This window comes from Nilaparvata lugens, chromosome 6 (genome assembly GCF_014356525.2).
Source record: "Nilaparvata lugens isolate BPH chromosome 6, ASM1435652v1, whole genome shotgun sequence".
NCBI classification, from domain to species: Eukaryota; Metazoa; Arthropoda; class Insecta; order Hemiptera; family Delphacidae; genus Nilaparvata; species Nilaparvata lugens.
Window position 1 is genome coordinate 3,056,073 of NC_052509.1, and position 15,543 is coordinate 3,071,615.

Below are 15,543 nucleotides of genomic sequence, written 5' to 3' on the forward strand. Positions count from 1 at the left end.
AGGCCCGGGTTCAAATCCCGGCCCGGGCAAGATATTTATCTCGGGCCACTCCCGTGTTTCGGATGGACACGTTAAGCCGTCGGTCCCGGCTGCCTAAAAAACAGTCGTTAGGTCATGTCAGAGGCCCTGAATTGATCAGTTGCGACCTGAAAACTCTGACACTAGACCTGAGCCAGCCAGGTCACTCGATATTATTATTATTATATCCCATAATCCTAATATTCGAATCACATATTCACATGTTATAATATTCCCAACAGCTCTATTCCATCAAAACCCGGTCGTGTGTTGATGGGAAGGATATTATCACAGATTAAATAAGTAATAAGATATACTTCCTTTATGATATTATTTTATGATCCTATTATCGATCCTTCTTTGAGATTCGACAATTATTTGTTGGAACACCGCCGAATTATTTAGTTACATCACAATTTTATACTATCGCTATTCTAATTGCATTTAATCTTTATTCTCATTGATTAATTTTTTAACTTTGTAAAATTCGTTGAATAATTAGCATTACCGTCATTTTTGATGAAAATTAGTGTATAAGCCAGTAAATATTGTAACATAGGTACATAAATAAAAAATTCTAATCTAATCTAATCTGTTCACCTCTCTTTTCACCAACTCTTTATCCTATCCTCCTCCATTGTTACCTCCACCATCCACTCTTCATCTTTTCTTCGTCTTCCCCTCCCTCTTCCTTCCCCGTCTACCCCTTCTCCACCTCCTCCTCCTGCTCCTGCTCTTCCTGCACCTCCTCCTTCAACTCCTCCTTCTCTTTTTCACCACCTCCTCCTTTTCCTCCGTGTTCTGCTGCACAGCACTCTGTTCTCCATCTCTTTCATCTGATTCTTCTATCTTCTTTTATTCTTCCTTATCTTCCATCTACTTATTGGGTTTGATTTCTTCCATTTCTTCCAGTTTCTATTGGGCTTGATTCTTTTCAATTTTTTCCCAATTTATTTTTTCTCCTTTTTTACTGTCCGATTCTACAGTTTTTTGGTTCTTCATGTTTTCTTTCTCTTATTATATTTCTCTCTTATTCCTCTTTCCAACTTCTCATCTTCTCTGCTCGTCTTCTACTTGATATTTTCTCTATATCCTACTTTTTCCACTGTTTATTGTACTCTTTCACATGCTCTTATTCAGCTACTTCTCTATATTCTCCTTGTTCTAATGTCCTACTCCTATTTCTCATTATATTCTCCTCTTACTTCTTCTGCTCCTTGCTCCTTCTTCTTCTCCACATTTTCCTTGTTCAAATCGTCCGATTTCTTCTCCTTGCTCCTTCTTCTTCTCCACATTTTCCTTGTTCAAATCGTCCAATTTCTTCTCCTACATCTCTATCTCCTTCGTCTCCTTCTCCTTCTCTCCTCCACCTACCCCTCCCAATTACAACTGTCCCACTTCTCCAACTTCCCCTCCTCCTTCTTATTCTTCATCCCATTCTCCTCCCACCATTTCCTTCTCTTTCCTTCTCCTACTCATCCTCCTCAAACTACTTTTTCTCCTCCCTTTTCTCTTTATACCTCCCCCTCCTCATCCTCTTCCTTCTCTTCTTCTTCTTCTTCTCCTTTTCCTTGTTCTAATCGTCCTATTTCTTTTTCTTCTGCTCTTTCTCCTCCGTCTCCTCCTTCTGCTCTCCTCCACCTGCCCCTCCACCTGCTCTCCTCTTCCTTCTCTTTCTCTCACTTTTCCAACTTCACCTCCACCCTCTCATTTTCTATCTTTTTCTTTACTATTTCCTTTCCTTTCCTCTTGCTACTGATCCTCCTCAACCTCTCTTACTGCTCCATTATAGGAGGAGAAAGTCTTTGAGAGGGCACTTTGGGAGAGGCTTGTGAGTATTGCACTCTTGGAAGAAGCGGCAATACAATTTCTCCTGAGATGTATGACTGACCTCCCATCTTGATCTTAATTTTTATCAGTTTACATTTTCTGACGCAATTTATTCAGCAAATGCTGGTCATCTTTTACTACTCATCCTCCTCAACTTCTCTTTACTGCTTCATTATATCACCCTCCTTCTCCTAAACCACTTCCTTCTCCTCCTCCTCTTCCTCCTCTCCCTCATTGGTCATTCCTTTGAATTCTCCCCCCTTCCTCCATCTTTCACTCCTCTGTCTTCACCACAATGTCCTAGATGAGGAGTGGGGGGATTTGAGCAATATCCGCAGCAAGCATGAGCACTATTAATAGACTGGGCAGCCGTTTGATGTGACAAGGACAACGATCTACATACTAACTTAGTATATATAGATCGTTGGACAAGGATGGTCAGTGCCCTGAGCCCCCGAGCTATGACTTGATATGGCGGTCAGATTAAGCCTTAATTGACCAACCTACTGCTGGATTCCTGCCTGTCTGGTGGGCCTACTCACATTAGAAGAGGACAAGGAAGTGGGGAGATAGGTATTTGATCTCAAACGGAAATGACCCCACCGTAGTAGAGTAATAATAGAAATGCTTTACAAGATATTCAATATATAAACAGGGTCAAGTAATCAAATCAAAGTGCCGGTTGCACAAAAGCCGGTTAAACTTTAACTGTGATTAATTCCACGAGAACTAATCAGAGAAACCATATCATCAAAAAGGCCTTCTCTGATTGGTTCTCGTGAAATTAATCAGGCACGGTTTAAAATTTAACCGGCAACCCGGCCTAAGTACGGTATTCAAAACAGAGTGCTCCAAATTTAAACACAATAGAAAATACAGAATCTGTGTAACTGATAGTCTATATAGCAAAATCCAACACATTTTGACGTGAACAGCAAGGCCTAAATTTTTTCTTTGTTCTACAAACGGGTTAACATGAAAGTCACAAAAATTTAATATAATTCACACACATTATTGTGACCTAATCTGAGTAGTTACACTTTTTCTATATTGTAGGGAGTAGCCTATTTCTCCATTGTCCATTCTACAGTGAATAATACCGGGAGCTTTCAAATCATTAATTTGTAATATTTCGCCAATATAAAGAACTATAGATTCAATATCTAACCTTGAACCAACCATCAAATTATTCAATTCTTATCCATTGATAATCAAGTCTCCCAATTTAGTGGAGTCATGAAATAAAACAATAGAGATGATGGTTTCTCGATCCAATCCGAGCTGCGATGTATTAACACGCTTTTTTCTATGTATTTCACACGACATGCAGTCAAATATTTAAGTAAATAAACAAATCCGTTTACTTACTGACTGTAGTATCGTGTGAAATACATAGAAAAAAGTGTGTTGATAAAACAATTTTAAGTTTGAGTTTCCTCTGGTAGAATGTTTAATACTATACTAGCCTACCTACCTACCGTATTTATTGGACTGTGGAGACTGCCCATCACCCTTAATCTATAATGAACTGTGGAGATACTAAACCCAAACTTGCCAATCCACTAAAGTACGGTAACAACTTAGAAAATACCAAGGTGAGCGAACCTCGAAAGCGAATGTAACAGTTACAGATGACCGAGATAAACCAGACCGGTGTATTGATCAAGAGCACGAATAATCTCTCAAATTGCTACCGTACGTTCTATCAGATAAATCAAGCCGGACCAGACGGGAACGACCGTTTATAGATTGCACGTTTAATGGGTGAGGTCAGTCAGGGATAATCAATCAATCAATCAGACGTTACTCCTCGGTTGAAGCTGAACACAGATTCCCACAACTAAGTCCCAAGTCCTAGACTTGACTAAATCCAAAGTCCTACAAGCAGACCGAGATTGACTGAGTCCTGAGAAGCCAGATGGCTAGATTTTGGGACAGATTTGTCAAGTTGGGAAGCATTTGTAAAGGGAGTGGTCCATAATATTAATTACTGTTTTATTGTTTCAGTCTTAAATTGATTTCAGCAATTAGTGAAAGAGAGATAAGAGATAAGCTTCAGCGAGTAAATAGTACCATAGAGAAACAATAGTGTAAGTAGATATCCCATGGTATAGGGCGTTTATGTCGCAACTTTTACTGTTATCTCAAGCCGATTACTGTCGATTATTGTCGATTTTTACTGTTTTGTTGGGGTGAGAGTGTATGAACGGCACAATATGAGAGACTACCAGTGTCACACAGCTTCACGGGAAAGAATTACATGAACTAGCGGCTTGAGATAACAGTTAAAGTTGCGACATAAACGCCCTATACCATGGGATATCTATACTTATGCTATTGTTTCTCTATGATAGTACTGAAGTGAGATTTACATTGATTGAATAGGAAGCATTTATGTTATAATAAAGGATGCTAATCATTCAAAGTGCTCGAACATAGCCTATTTCTTCATTTTATTATTTTATTGATTCATAAAATTAGTGAATCATCAAAATGATAGGGAGAGGAAAAAAGTTAACCTTTTGCTGTTCCTCTCCAAAATTTAGATAAGGTTACACGTAGTCCGAAATAGTCTTGTAGTTGTCCAATTCACAAAAATTTCAGTCCTAAAATTATTTTCACACCGTAGATTTTGAAATTTAGATACTTCAAAACCGAACATATTCTACATTATTTTCACTAAAATAGGAATATCACATTTTCTAATCCAAAAATGTTTGTGAAGATGAGATCAGTAATATGTTATTTTTCCATTCTATCCTATTATATTAAGCGAGCAATCTCTGTATTTATATATATCTTGTTATTTTCATATCTGGTTATTTTTATATATGGTAATTTTATATCTGGTTATTTTTATATCTGGCTATTTTTATATCTGGTTATTTATGTTTTACGGATCTCGAAAACGGCTCTAACGACTTTCACGAAATTTGGAACATAGTAGGTTCATGATATAAAGATTCGATTGCACTAGGTCTCATTCTCTGGAAAACTAGCTGGACGACATTGAAAGGGTAATGATTCATCCTTGGAAAACATATTATGATAATTTCGTCGTCTTTCGATAACAGAATATGCGTGTGCCTGTGTGGGAGAGAGACAGAATTATTTCCAGCTGTGTAATCATGATCAATCAGTGAGAAATTTTATCTAGCTAGACAATTTAATCGATTTTGATCAACATAATCTGATTTGTTGACATGACATGATAATCCTCCTAAACTAGAGTATATCATATTTTTCAAAGTTGATCATTATTTTTGACAATTTCAATTGATTAGTGAGTGTTATTCAATTTGTTTTGTATATAATCTAAATTATAAATTTTTTGTTTTCAAATGTTTGAACAGAAAATTGAACCTGAATTCAAGTGTATGGAACATAACCTACTTTCTGGACTATAAATCAAAATTCGGGAAAGAAACAGTTTTGGGCTGTGCCTGTTAGTACTTCCCCAATCATTTTAAAGAATTGTGTTTGGTTTATCAAAAGTCAATAAATAAATAACGAGCGAAGGTCGGTGTCCCGATATTTTGATTGAAACCAGTACCTTATCAGTGAAATATGTTGACATGCAGAGATGTTAACATTAATCCGAAACTACTATTGAAATATATTATTTTCCTACAGTTACGTTGAAAAGTGGCCATTGCTGCACTGATTACAGAACGCAAAGAATCACTTTTCCGCTCTAGTGCGGGAAAAATTTTTCTGCACTCCAGATTTGCAACATGGCAACGCAAAATACTTAGTAGGTTATATGGAGCAACAGTGCAGCAAAATCAAAATGAAGTTGGTAACAGTGACTGCTGTGGCTGCTATAGTGAGCAGAGGTGCAACCAAGCACAACGCGCTAATTATTATTCATTATATATTATAACCAAGGACAACGAGGACTTTAGGATTTTAGGATTGAGGTTTTTATCAATAATAAAATTACACAGAAAAACATTTGATGGATTTCAGGCAATTTTACCCATAATTACCCACTTTTCATATTCAATGGTAACTGTAGGAAAAACTTAATGTGAAATACGTGCGCAAAGTTCCTCTGCTGCACTCAAGAAACCATTCCGCCCTCGCCTACGGCTCGGGCGTAAACGTTTCTTTCGGTGCAGCAAACTGTCACTTTGCGCACTAGTTGCACAAATAACTATTTCAAGTCTAGCAAAAATTAAAAAAACATAGTTCTTTGTAACTTAGAGAATGAAATGCGTACCACTAAAATTTTACCACTAAACTAAATAAAAATCAACCAAATATTACTTACAATGTGAAGATCGAATATAGATACCATAGCCTAATGTTCCTAACCAAGAAGAAGGAGACAAAATACTCCTGTTATATTGTAGGACTACTAATATTACAATACTACATATAATAGAATAATAATAGCAAACTTATAATTTTTGTAGCTGGCGAGGAAAGAATCAAGTAGAAAAAACAACAATTTCCTTTCATATTGAAGATTTTAGTTTTTCAAACAAATCATTGATTTTATTCATCGGGTAATAATTGTTTCTTTGTCTTAATTATTGTTTTCATATTCCAATGAAAAAAAAATCGTTGAATATTGGAGCCTTTGAAAGCTGATTGATACTCACAATGCAATGCGAACTAAATATTTGGGTTGCAATATTTGAATTTTTCATAGAAAAACTCATAAAATACTGTTCAAAATATGAATCAAGAAGAAAAAAGGATGATAAAGATATTGGTAGAAGCCCATCTTATAGCTAAGGATGAAAATCAAACATGCTATCACTACTTTATTTCCACTCAACATTGAGAGATTTGTACAAAAATATAACTATTCCAAAATCTATGTCGAATATTATGTGAAAAACTACTTACATGGTTGCAACTTTTATATGACTCTTTTACAGTAGAAACAATCACACTCGCTCCCAAAAAAGCAGTAATTTGTGGATCGATTCAAATATATCCTGTACAACAATTTATTGTAGAGCAAATCACAACTGTCGAGAAAATCACTCAATAAAATCAAGAAAATTTCGGAAAGTGTCAATAGAAGAGAAAATCACACTTCACTGAGAAAACTGAAGTTTTTCTGTATTATAACTACTAAAATAGATGAAACTGTCTCACTACTGCAACAACTCAATAAAATATTTGAAAAAGTGTGTAAAATCCTCAAATAAATTCTAGAACCAACGTCACTTCACCAAAAATTTAGATTATGTGTAGCGTCTAAAATATGTAACAAAAGCGGCACACCACCAAAAAATTGTTTTATCTTGTATTAAATTATTCAGAAACTCTCTACAAGCTGTATCTTCTGTTATTTGTGAAAAGAATTCAAACAACTACTCACTATTCAAACAACTATTTGAATACTCTACTTGAGCTGTATATTCTGATGAATTATTCAGATAACTTCTATAATCTGACAAGCTGACACTCCACTCTTCAAAATCAAATTACTTCAAATACTATTCACTGGTTTGCTCGACTTACACGTTGACAAGTCTAGCAGGCATTAACAGAGTAACTGGAGCTGACGACGGTTTTTCGGACAATAACAGCTCCGGACAATGCTCAGTAATAACACGGGTCGATTGGCTGAGGCCTTGGCTGGCTGAGGATAGGCAAATTCAACACGGCTGCCTGTCACCTGAATTATTGATGCGTCTTGCGCTTGTGAGGATTGAATAATGTGTTCACTACGAACTGTCACCATTGGCTGAACGGGGAGTATTGATGTTATTTGTGATGAGTACTGAAAGATAAAGTGAGTCTCAAAATAGCAGTGTTCACTTCAAATAGTCACGATTGGCTGAATGGAGAACATTGGTGTTATTCTTGAGCAATACTGACAGAAAAAGTAGATCTCACCATAGCTGTATTCACCTCAAAAAGTCACTATTATTTTTGAATACGAAGAATTGGTGTTATATATGAAAGGTATGCTGACAGAGTGGAGTGAATTTCAACATACCTGCATTCACTTCAAACAGTCAGTATTGGTTGAATTAGTCATTAATGGTGTTATAAGTGAGGAATACTGACAGAAGACGTAGATCTCATCATAGCTGGATTCACCAACAACAGTCACTATTAATTGAATAGTAGCATTGGTGTTATTTGTGAGGGAAATACTGACAGAATCAAGTGGACCCTACCATAGCTGTGTCCACCTTAAACAGTCATTATCAGTTGAATTAGTCACTAATGGTGTTATAAGTGATGAATACTGACAGAAAAATATCTCACCATAGCTGCATTCACCTCAAAAAGTCACTATTGATTTAATGGGAAGTGTTGATGCTATTTATGAGAAATACTGACTGACTGAAATGAATACAGCAGTTACAACGATTTGGAATCGATTCAGTAGCGATAAGAAGTTTTAATGTGACAGATATTGTGCTAAATGTGTAAACGAGCGCCGCCATTATTGGTATATCACTGCACAATGGATTGAATGGGGGTAGGGAGGGGGAAAGGGGGGTCGGTAGTGACACAGTTACAGAGAGGTTGGATGTTGGAGGTATTTATGTCTATGGATGGAGAAGGATATTGGTCGGTAAATTATGATTCTAAATCAAGTAGAACCACGTTGAATAATTTAATAATTACCTCGTTTTGGATGAGTGATTCAAATATGCCTATTCTTATAATCTTACTATATTTATTCATTTATACAATAAGTACATTATCAAAATGATAGGAAGAGATAAGGTAACCTTGTGCTATTCCTTTCCCAAATTTAGATAACACATATTCCGGAATAGGTTAAGTCTTGTAGTTCTTCAATAAATTCACAAAATGTTCAGTCCTCAAGTATTTTTACAAAGTAGATTTTCAAATTTAGATGCTTCAAAACTAAACATAGGAGAAATATTTTACATTATTATAACTAAAATAGGAAATATTCACATATTAAAAATATAATTTTGAAGAATCACCAGAAAAACAAACTTAATTCTTATTTATTTACTTAAAACTTATTCTTATATTCATAGTAATATTCTTACTATGGCTATTTCAATTTTCATTTCAATACCGAATGCACCAGACAAACGGACTCTAGTACAATACTGTAATCTATGAACTTTTGATTCAATGAAAAAATAATAGTATCTTATTAGTATTTTCATAAAATTTTATACGGGTTAAAAAAGTGCATGAGGAAATAGTTAATCATAAAATCAGAGAAGAGCACCTACACACAATAAAACAATGAATTTTTAATCAAAATTATTTCTCATGTAAAATCTTAAATTGAAATTATTATAAAATAATAGCTCTAGTTATTATAGCAATCTAATTTCATAATGGGGAGGGGGGAGGGTAGAAAATGTCATGATGTCTCTATTTTATAGTGTGGCCAGAGTTATGAATTATATATGAAACATATTTGTATAGAATCTATATTTATATTTTAGTTTGTAGAATTTGAGAAGGAGGATTTGTAATAATGATAGCTGATTAAAAAGATGTTAAAGAAGTGTGCATGCTTCCATGTTTAAAAGAAATGATTTGATAAAAGCCAAGCGACGCATTTTTAAAATCAATTCAAATTGGATGATGGTTAACACAAAATGTTACAGCCACAGGGACTTCATACTGAGCAAGATTCTTGTTGCAAAGCTCAAGAGGAGTCTCCAGTCAATTTCAAAAGATCTTCGCCAGCCAGGTGGAAAGTATGGTGGAAAATGGGAGAAATTCACCAAAGTTTTTAACCAATAATTTTATTTGAGACTAGCTATGTTTTCAGACCAGTCTTTGAGCTTGGTGCTTGCAATCAATATTATAGTTCTGATTTTTTAATACATTTATTTTCTAATACATAAAAATCATTAATCAGTTCTGATTGTTTGGATACATGAGAGAAGTCTAGAACCAATTTTCATGCAAAATTTCCCTGTGCTAGATACAGAGTGGCCCAAAAACCTCGTATTTTCAATCCATTTTCCAGTTTTCAGCCATTTCCGCCAAATCCTGTAATGGGACACAGAAGTTTGCTCCAACCTTTTTTTAGACTATAAAATTTCTTAAAAAAATGAGATAATTCGGAACTCTCTAACGTCAATGAGGAGTGAGTTTCAATTTTTCAAAGATGAATAAAATTTTAAAAGTAATAAACTTTGATGAATTTCAGTTTTTGATCAACAACATTCTCCGCTTGTTACCATTTCAATGTATAATCCAAAATCCCTCTGGGCGTAATTTTGTGCTCTAAAATCTGATGTCCTACATCTAAGAGCCAAAGTACTTATACATACAAGGATAATCATGAAATACTGTATAAGGATATTTACTTTATTTTTTTCATTCAGCATGATGTGAGCTTATATTGTGTACAATTCATTAATACTAGATCTATTTTATAAATGGTTCAAATCATTGCAAATGCCAAACATAATCACCAATGAGCAAATTCCTGAAAGGAGTTCAAAGACAATCCCACTAGATACTAAATCAGTGAACTCAGTGATGTCAATATTCTCATTGCTCTCACAAACAGATTGAAGGAGTGGAAAGTGCATCCTTGCTCCATTGATATTCCAGTAAAAAGATAAACTTTCAGATAATCTTTTTTAGATAAACCTCGGATTTCAGAGAAAAGTTCACACACACACGATTCCCTCTCCCTTGCAACTTGAGATATGTAAGAAATTCATGTGCCGAAATATGTATGTTGAAAATGCTATGCATGCTAAGTTTTCTTTTTCTGTTGAGGAAGCCTTAAGCCTTAGCCTTAGGGCTGTGCAAAGGCTGAAAATGAACTTTCTACTGGTGATATTTTTCAAAGTTTTCCGATTAGTATACTATCAAGCTATCAAAATGAAAAAGTTTCCTCAGGAAAACATTTTTTTTTCTGATCATTATTTTTTGCGATATGAGCACCTAATGTTCAAATTTTTGGGACAGAACATTTCAAATTTGGTAAGAGGTAAATCCATGAGATTCCGAGGATAGATTCTCCATGGTATTGTTAATCTGGTAAAATGAAAATTTTCTGAGAATATCAATTTTTGATTAAGTTATTCAATTCACTAACAATTACCAAAAATAACTTTTAGTTGAGTTATTTTGGTCATTTTTGGTAAATTGAATAACTTCCTCAAAAATTGATAGTTTCAGAAAATTTATATTTTACTCTATATTATAAAAATATATTTTGAATTTTCAAAATATACAAATCGAAAAACTTTGAAAAATATCACAGTAAAAAGTTTATTTTTAGGCTTTGCACAGCCTTTAAAGCCTTCCTTTTTTTGTTTTAGGATTTATTTCAAGTTTTTTTCGTTGAGATTGAGATCGGTATGACATTGCGATCCACACAAAACTAGCTGGAGGTCCAGATCCGGACCGCGGTCTGCAATTTGGTGATCACTGACATATCATAATTATTATGCATGTGATTTATTACTTATCTGTTCACAATCAGAATATTTTTTGTTGTACATTATCTTATCATAAATGTATTGGTCATAAATAGTTAATATACATATTCATACAAGAATGCTGTAGAGTTTTCATTTATCATATTGTTAAATAATTGTGTACGATTCATTCTTACTACTGTATATAGAAATAATTTGTTTTTTATGAAGTTTTAATTAAAAAATACAATAATAATTATTATTATTATCCTATTCATTTCTAAATTTTTCATAAATAGTTATTATACCTTCTACAAATTAATGCAAACTCATACATTTCCCAGAGAGTTTCTTAGGAATTATATAGGTATCATAGGAATATTATTGTACTTTTGAGAAACTGTATAAATGGATTTGAAAATTCTTTTCAGAAGTGTTATAATCATTCTAAAAGAACCTTTCTCATAAACTGGAGTGTATCCATTTCACATTCTGCATCATCAATTGAATATTCATTTATTCAATCCTGCAATCACAAGTAATTGAGTATTTTTCTATTGTTGAATAGAAGGCATACATTTTGCTTGGAAATCTGAAATGATCTTTCCTTGCATGGAGCAACTAAACAATTTCAAACAATGCATCTGTTGATGTAGCACATTTTGCTGGATACGCGGCAGAGTAGATGCGCGTGGCCTTGAGCAGTCTGTGAGATGTGAGTGGATGTTCTTACGAAAGCTGTGAATGGGATTGTGTGTGTGTGAACTTTGAATTTTGAGCGGCAAGCTGAAGCAAGACAGGCAGCGCCATCTAGCTTGGGACGGCAGGAACTATGTGGAGCTTCGGCTTCGGGTAACAGCAAAATTAAGACCTATTCCCCCTATACCATGGGCACAGAGGAAAGAAACTTATTCCGTGACCATGGGTAATACTACTACTTATAAATCATCTTTGGTAGTAGTTGAAATTGAAAAGAAGAGCAGTGTACAGTGTGCATGGGTGCTTGATCCTTTGTGAGGTGTATAGAGGGACTTAATCTGCATGACTACAACAGCCGCGATACGCTGGAAAGGAGCCACCGTTTAATTATTCAAAGCATTCGTCTTTTGTTCCTCACAGTGATTCTTCTGTCTTCTTCTTCGAAATTAGTGAAGAAAAAAGCGGAACTTTGAGTGCCGGTTGCACAACAGCCGGTTAAATTTTAACCGTGATTAGTTCCACGAGAACCAATCAGAGAACAGAGAAGCCGTCTTATCAAGAAGGCCTCCTCTGATTGGTTCTTGTGAAATTAATCACGGTTAAAAATTAACCGAATTTTGTGCAACCGGCACTGAGTCTTAATAAACATAAAGTCTTAAGTAAAAGAAGAATCTTACTCTATCCTTTATCAATGATGTCTAGTGCTTTCGATAATCTTCGTGGACGAGAGCCTTTCTCGATAGTGGTGGGGATGAAGGGGAAGTTGTTGTAGTAGAGAGGGGATGCTTCATGCACGAGAGCCTTTGTCGATAATAGTGTTGATGGGTGGCATGCCAAATGACCGATTCCCATTTGGCCGAAATTATTATTTTGTCGCAAAAGATTGAAAATTGAAGAATCCCAAATGGTAGAATTGAAACTTGTACTTTCCCAAATGGTAGAATCCCAAATGATCGAAAAGTTTTAATAGTAATCTCATTTGGCCGAAAATCTCAACTGTCGCAAAAGGTCGGAAATTTGATTTTCCCATCTGACCGATTCTCAAGCAGTCGAATCCCATTTGATAGAAAAATGTTGTAGTTTGTCGCAATTGATCGAATCTCATCGGCTAGATGAGATTCGACTATATGGGAAAGTATACTCTTCGACCTTTTGGGATTCGGTCAGAAGGGACCCCACGTGTTGATGAAGGGGAAGTTGTTGTAGTAGAGAGGGGATGCTCACAAGTGGATCAACGACAAACTGGGTCGAAGTCGAAACACATTTCACTCCAACGACAAACTGGGTAGAAACACATTTCACCCCAACGACTAACTGGGCAATTGTGTTACAAACAGCTGTCATAATGTTCGATGTTTTGTCCAGGAAATATGTACCTCACGTATAACCCTTAAACAAAAAACGTATAGGGGCTATATTACTGTGGCTATCTACTGGGCTACATTACTGTGCCCTTAATCAGTTTTCTACTGTGTGTGATGTCTATAAAGAGTCCAAAGGGTGGACTATGCAGACTATCAATGCTAATTATAAATAATTATTATTAATAAAGCAAACAGAAAAAACGATTTGTGAATGTTGATCTCATTAGTTGAGTTGTACAAGAAAAATGTGACTCAACTACTAATATCAAGTGTTGAATATTTATTTGTCCATAACGAGCTTCGAGATATTATCAATGTTTTAACACTATGACTGCAGAACATTGTGAAATATATGAATATTTAACTCACTGACTGAAGCATGCTTTCAGATGTCATGCTCTCATTATCAACATGACTTAAATTTCACCTAAAAACTATTAAATTATTAAGGATGATGATGAGAGTTGACTACATTTTAGGTAGTCGGGACCGACGGTTTATTGTCTCCTCCGAAAGACGGATCTTTTCTATTTTGCTGTGGTCAAAAACTTTTGCCCCGGTCAAGATTCCAACTCAGGTTCTCTTGATTATTCTATTTATTTATATTTTTTACAAAGAAGCACTGATTGGGAGAGAAAAACTAATGATACTCCTTGTACTATATCTCTCGCAAATTTAGATAACATTTTAAAAGTCCAAAATAGGTTTATGATTTCACTTTACTAAAATTTAGTCCATTTTCACTCAAAAACAACGAAAACTAAGATTTTTAAATTTTGACAGTTGAAAACAGAATAAAAAGCAAAAATATCACACTCAAATCATCATTAATTGGAAAATTTTTGAATTAAATTTATTGGATCGGCTTGTTATCACTTACTCCAATTAGCCACCCAATTTTGTTCCCCAATTATGATAATTACTATAGGCTACTTATGAGCGGTATTGTAATTATATACTTCTTGAAATATATACCTGGTTAAAAGAATAATATGGCCCTTGGAAGAGGTTTTTAGAAAGCTCAACACAGAAGTCTAGAATGTTCTATTTTAATTCAATGACAATCATTGTAATTATCGTAATGAATGGTAATTGAACAAGAAGAATATTGAGACAACAATGGTGAATCTGTAACCTATTACTGATGTTGTGAGGTAAATGGGGTGAGACGTATTGCATAATACGAATAGCTGAGTAGAGTAATGAAAACAAAAATATAAAATATAGGACTACATACTGGTATTATATAAAATAAGATTATGACTGTCTTGTTTGTACATTTATCATAATTTAATTTCTGTGAAGAACAATCGGCCTAATTCTGATGAAAATTCCAATGTACATTCTTATAATACCAGACATAAAGATAATACAACCTACTTATATGTGACAAATCGATATAGACCGATCGACATAATAAATATATATCAATAAGTTCGACTTATCGACTATCATACAGTTCCAACGCCCTCCCCAGCACTATAGGGAAAGGCTCTCGTGCACGAAGATTATCGAAAGTAGAGATGTGTAGTTCGCGAACGAACTAGTTCAAATGAACTACTCCAGAGTGTGAACTATTCACATCAGTCGGTCGTTCAGGCGAACTATAGTTCAGTTTGGCTTGGCTTGGTACTGGGTAAAATCAAAATGTCGTGGCTATATGATACGTACTACGCAGACGCATACACACAGTTCATAGTTCACCTAGTTCACCACAGTTCATAGTTCAATAGCTCCTTTGGTCATAATTGGTTTTATTATAGGTCTGAACTATTAGCTCAGCTGACATTCCGATAGTTCAATAGTTCCTTTGGTCCTAATTGATTTGTATGTCTGAACTATTCTGAACTAGCTGGCGTTCGTCACCAGTAAAATAGTCACTAGTCGTTCAAAATCAAAATCGTTCGTTCATTCAGTTGGGAAGTTGTGAAAATAGTTGTATGTAATTAATAATTAATGTAATTAATAATTGTATGTAAAAATTAATATTATGTTTGTTTGCTTATATTGCTGGTTTTTGTGAAAGTATAAATAATTAATTTAACATTAAGAAGTAGAGTTTAGTTTATTGTATGTAAAAATTAATATTATGTTTGTTTGCTTATATTATATTGCTGGTTTTTGTGAAAGTATAGATAATTAATTTAACAATAAATAATTTTCTGTTAGTGAGGAATCATGATTGTTATTCTTTCAATTCCTAACCAACAGTCCCAGTTTCTATGACATGTCTGTTTCTTATAAACTTATTATAGCTATTTTAACTTGTTAAAATG

General features: G+C 34.6%; 1 protein-coding gene across 4 annotated transcripts in view; it reads right to left on the reverse strand.

The window, feature by feature from the left end:
- LOC111043416 (band 7 protein AAEL010189) overlaps positions 1–15,543 on the reverse strand; it is a 320,350-nt gene that overhangs the window by 266,200 nt on the left and 38,607 nt on the right. For 2 of the 4 annotated variants that reach the window (XM_039429941.1, XM_039429943.1), the window contains exon 1: positions 7,330–7,367. The exons of 1 other annotated variant lie outside the window; for it this stretch is intronic. In XM_039429941.1, the coding sequence (XP_039285875.1) occupies positions 7,330–7,352 (23 nt within the window). In that variant the 5' untranslated portion in view covers positions 7,353–7,367. Of the gene's footprint in view, positions 1–6,705; positions 7,375–15,543 lie in introns of those variants that run through there. One more of the 4 variants, XM_039429944.1, reaches the window with a different exon arrangement.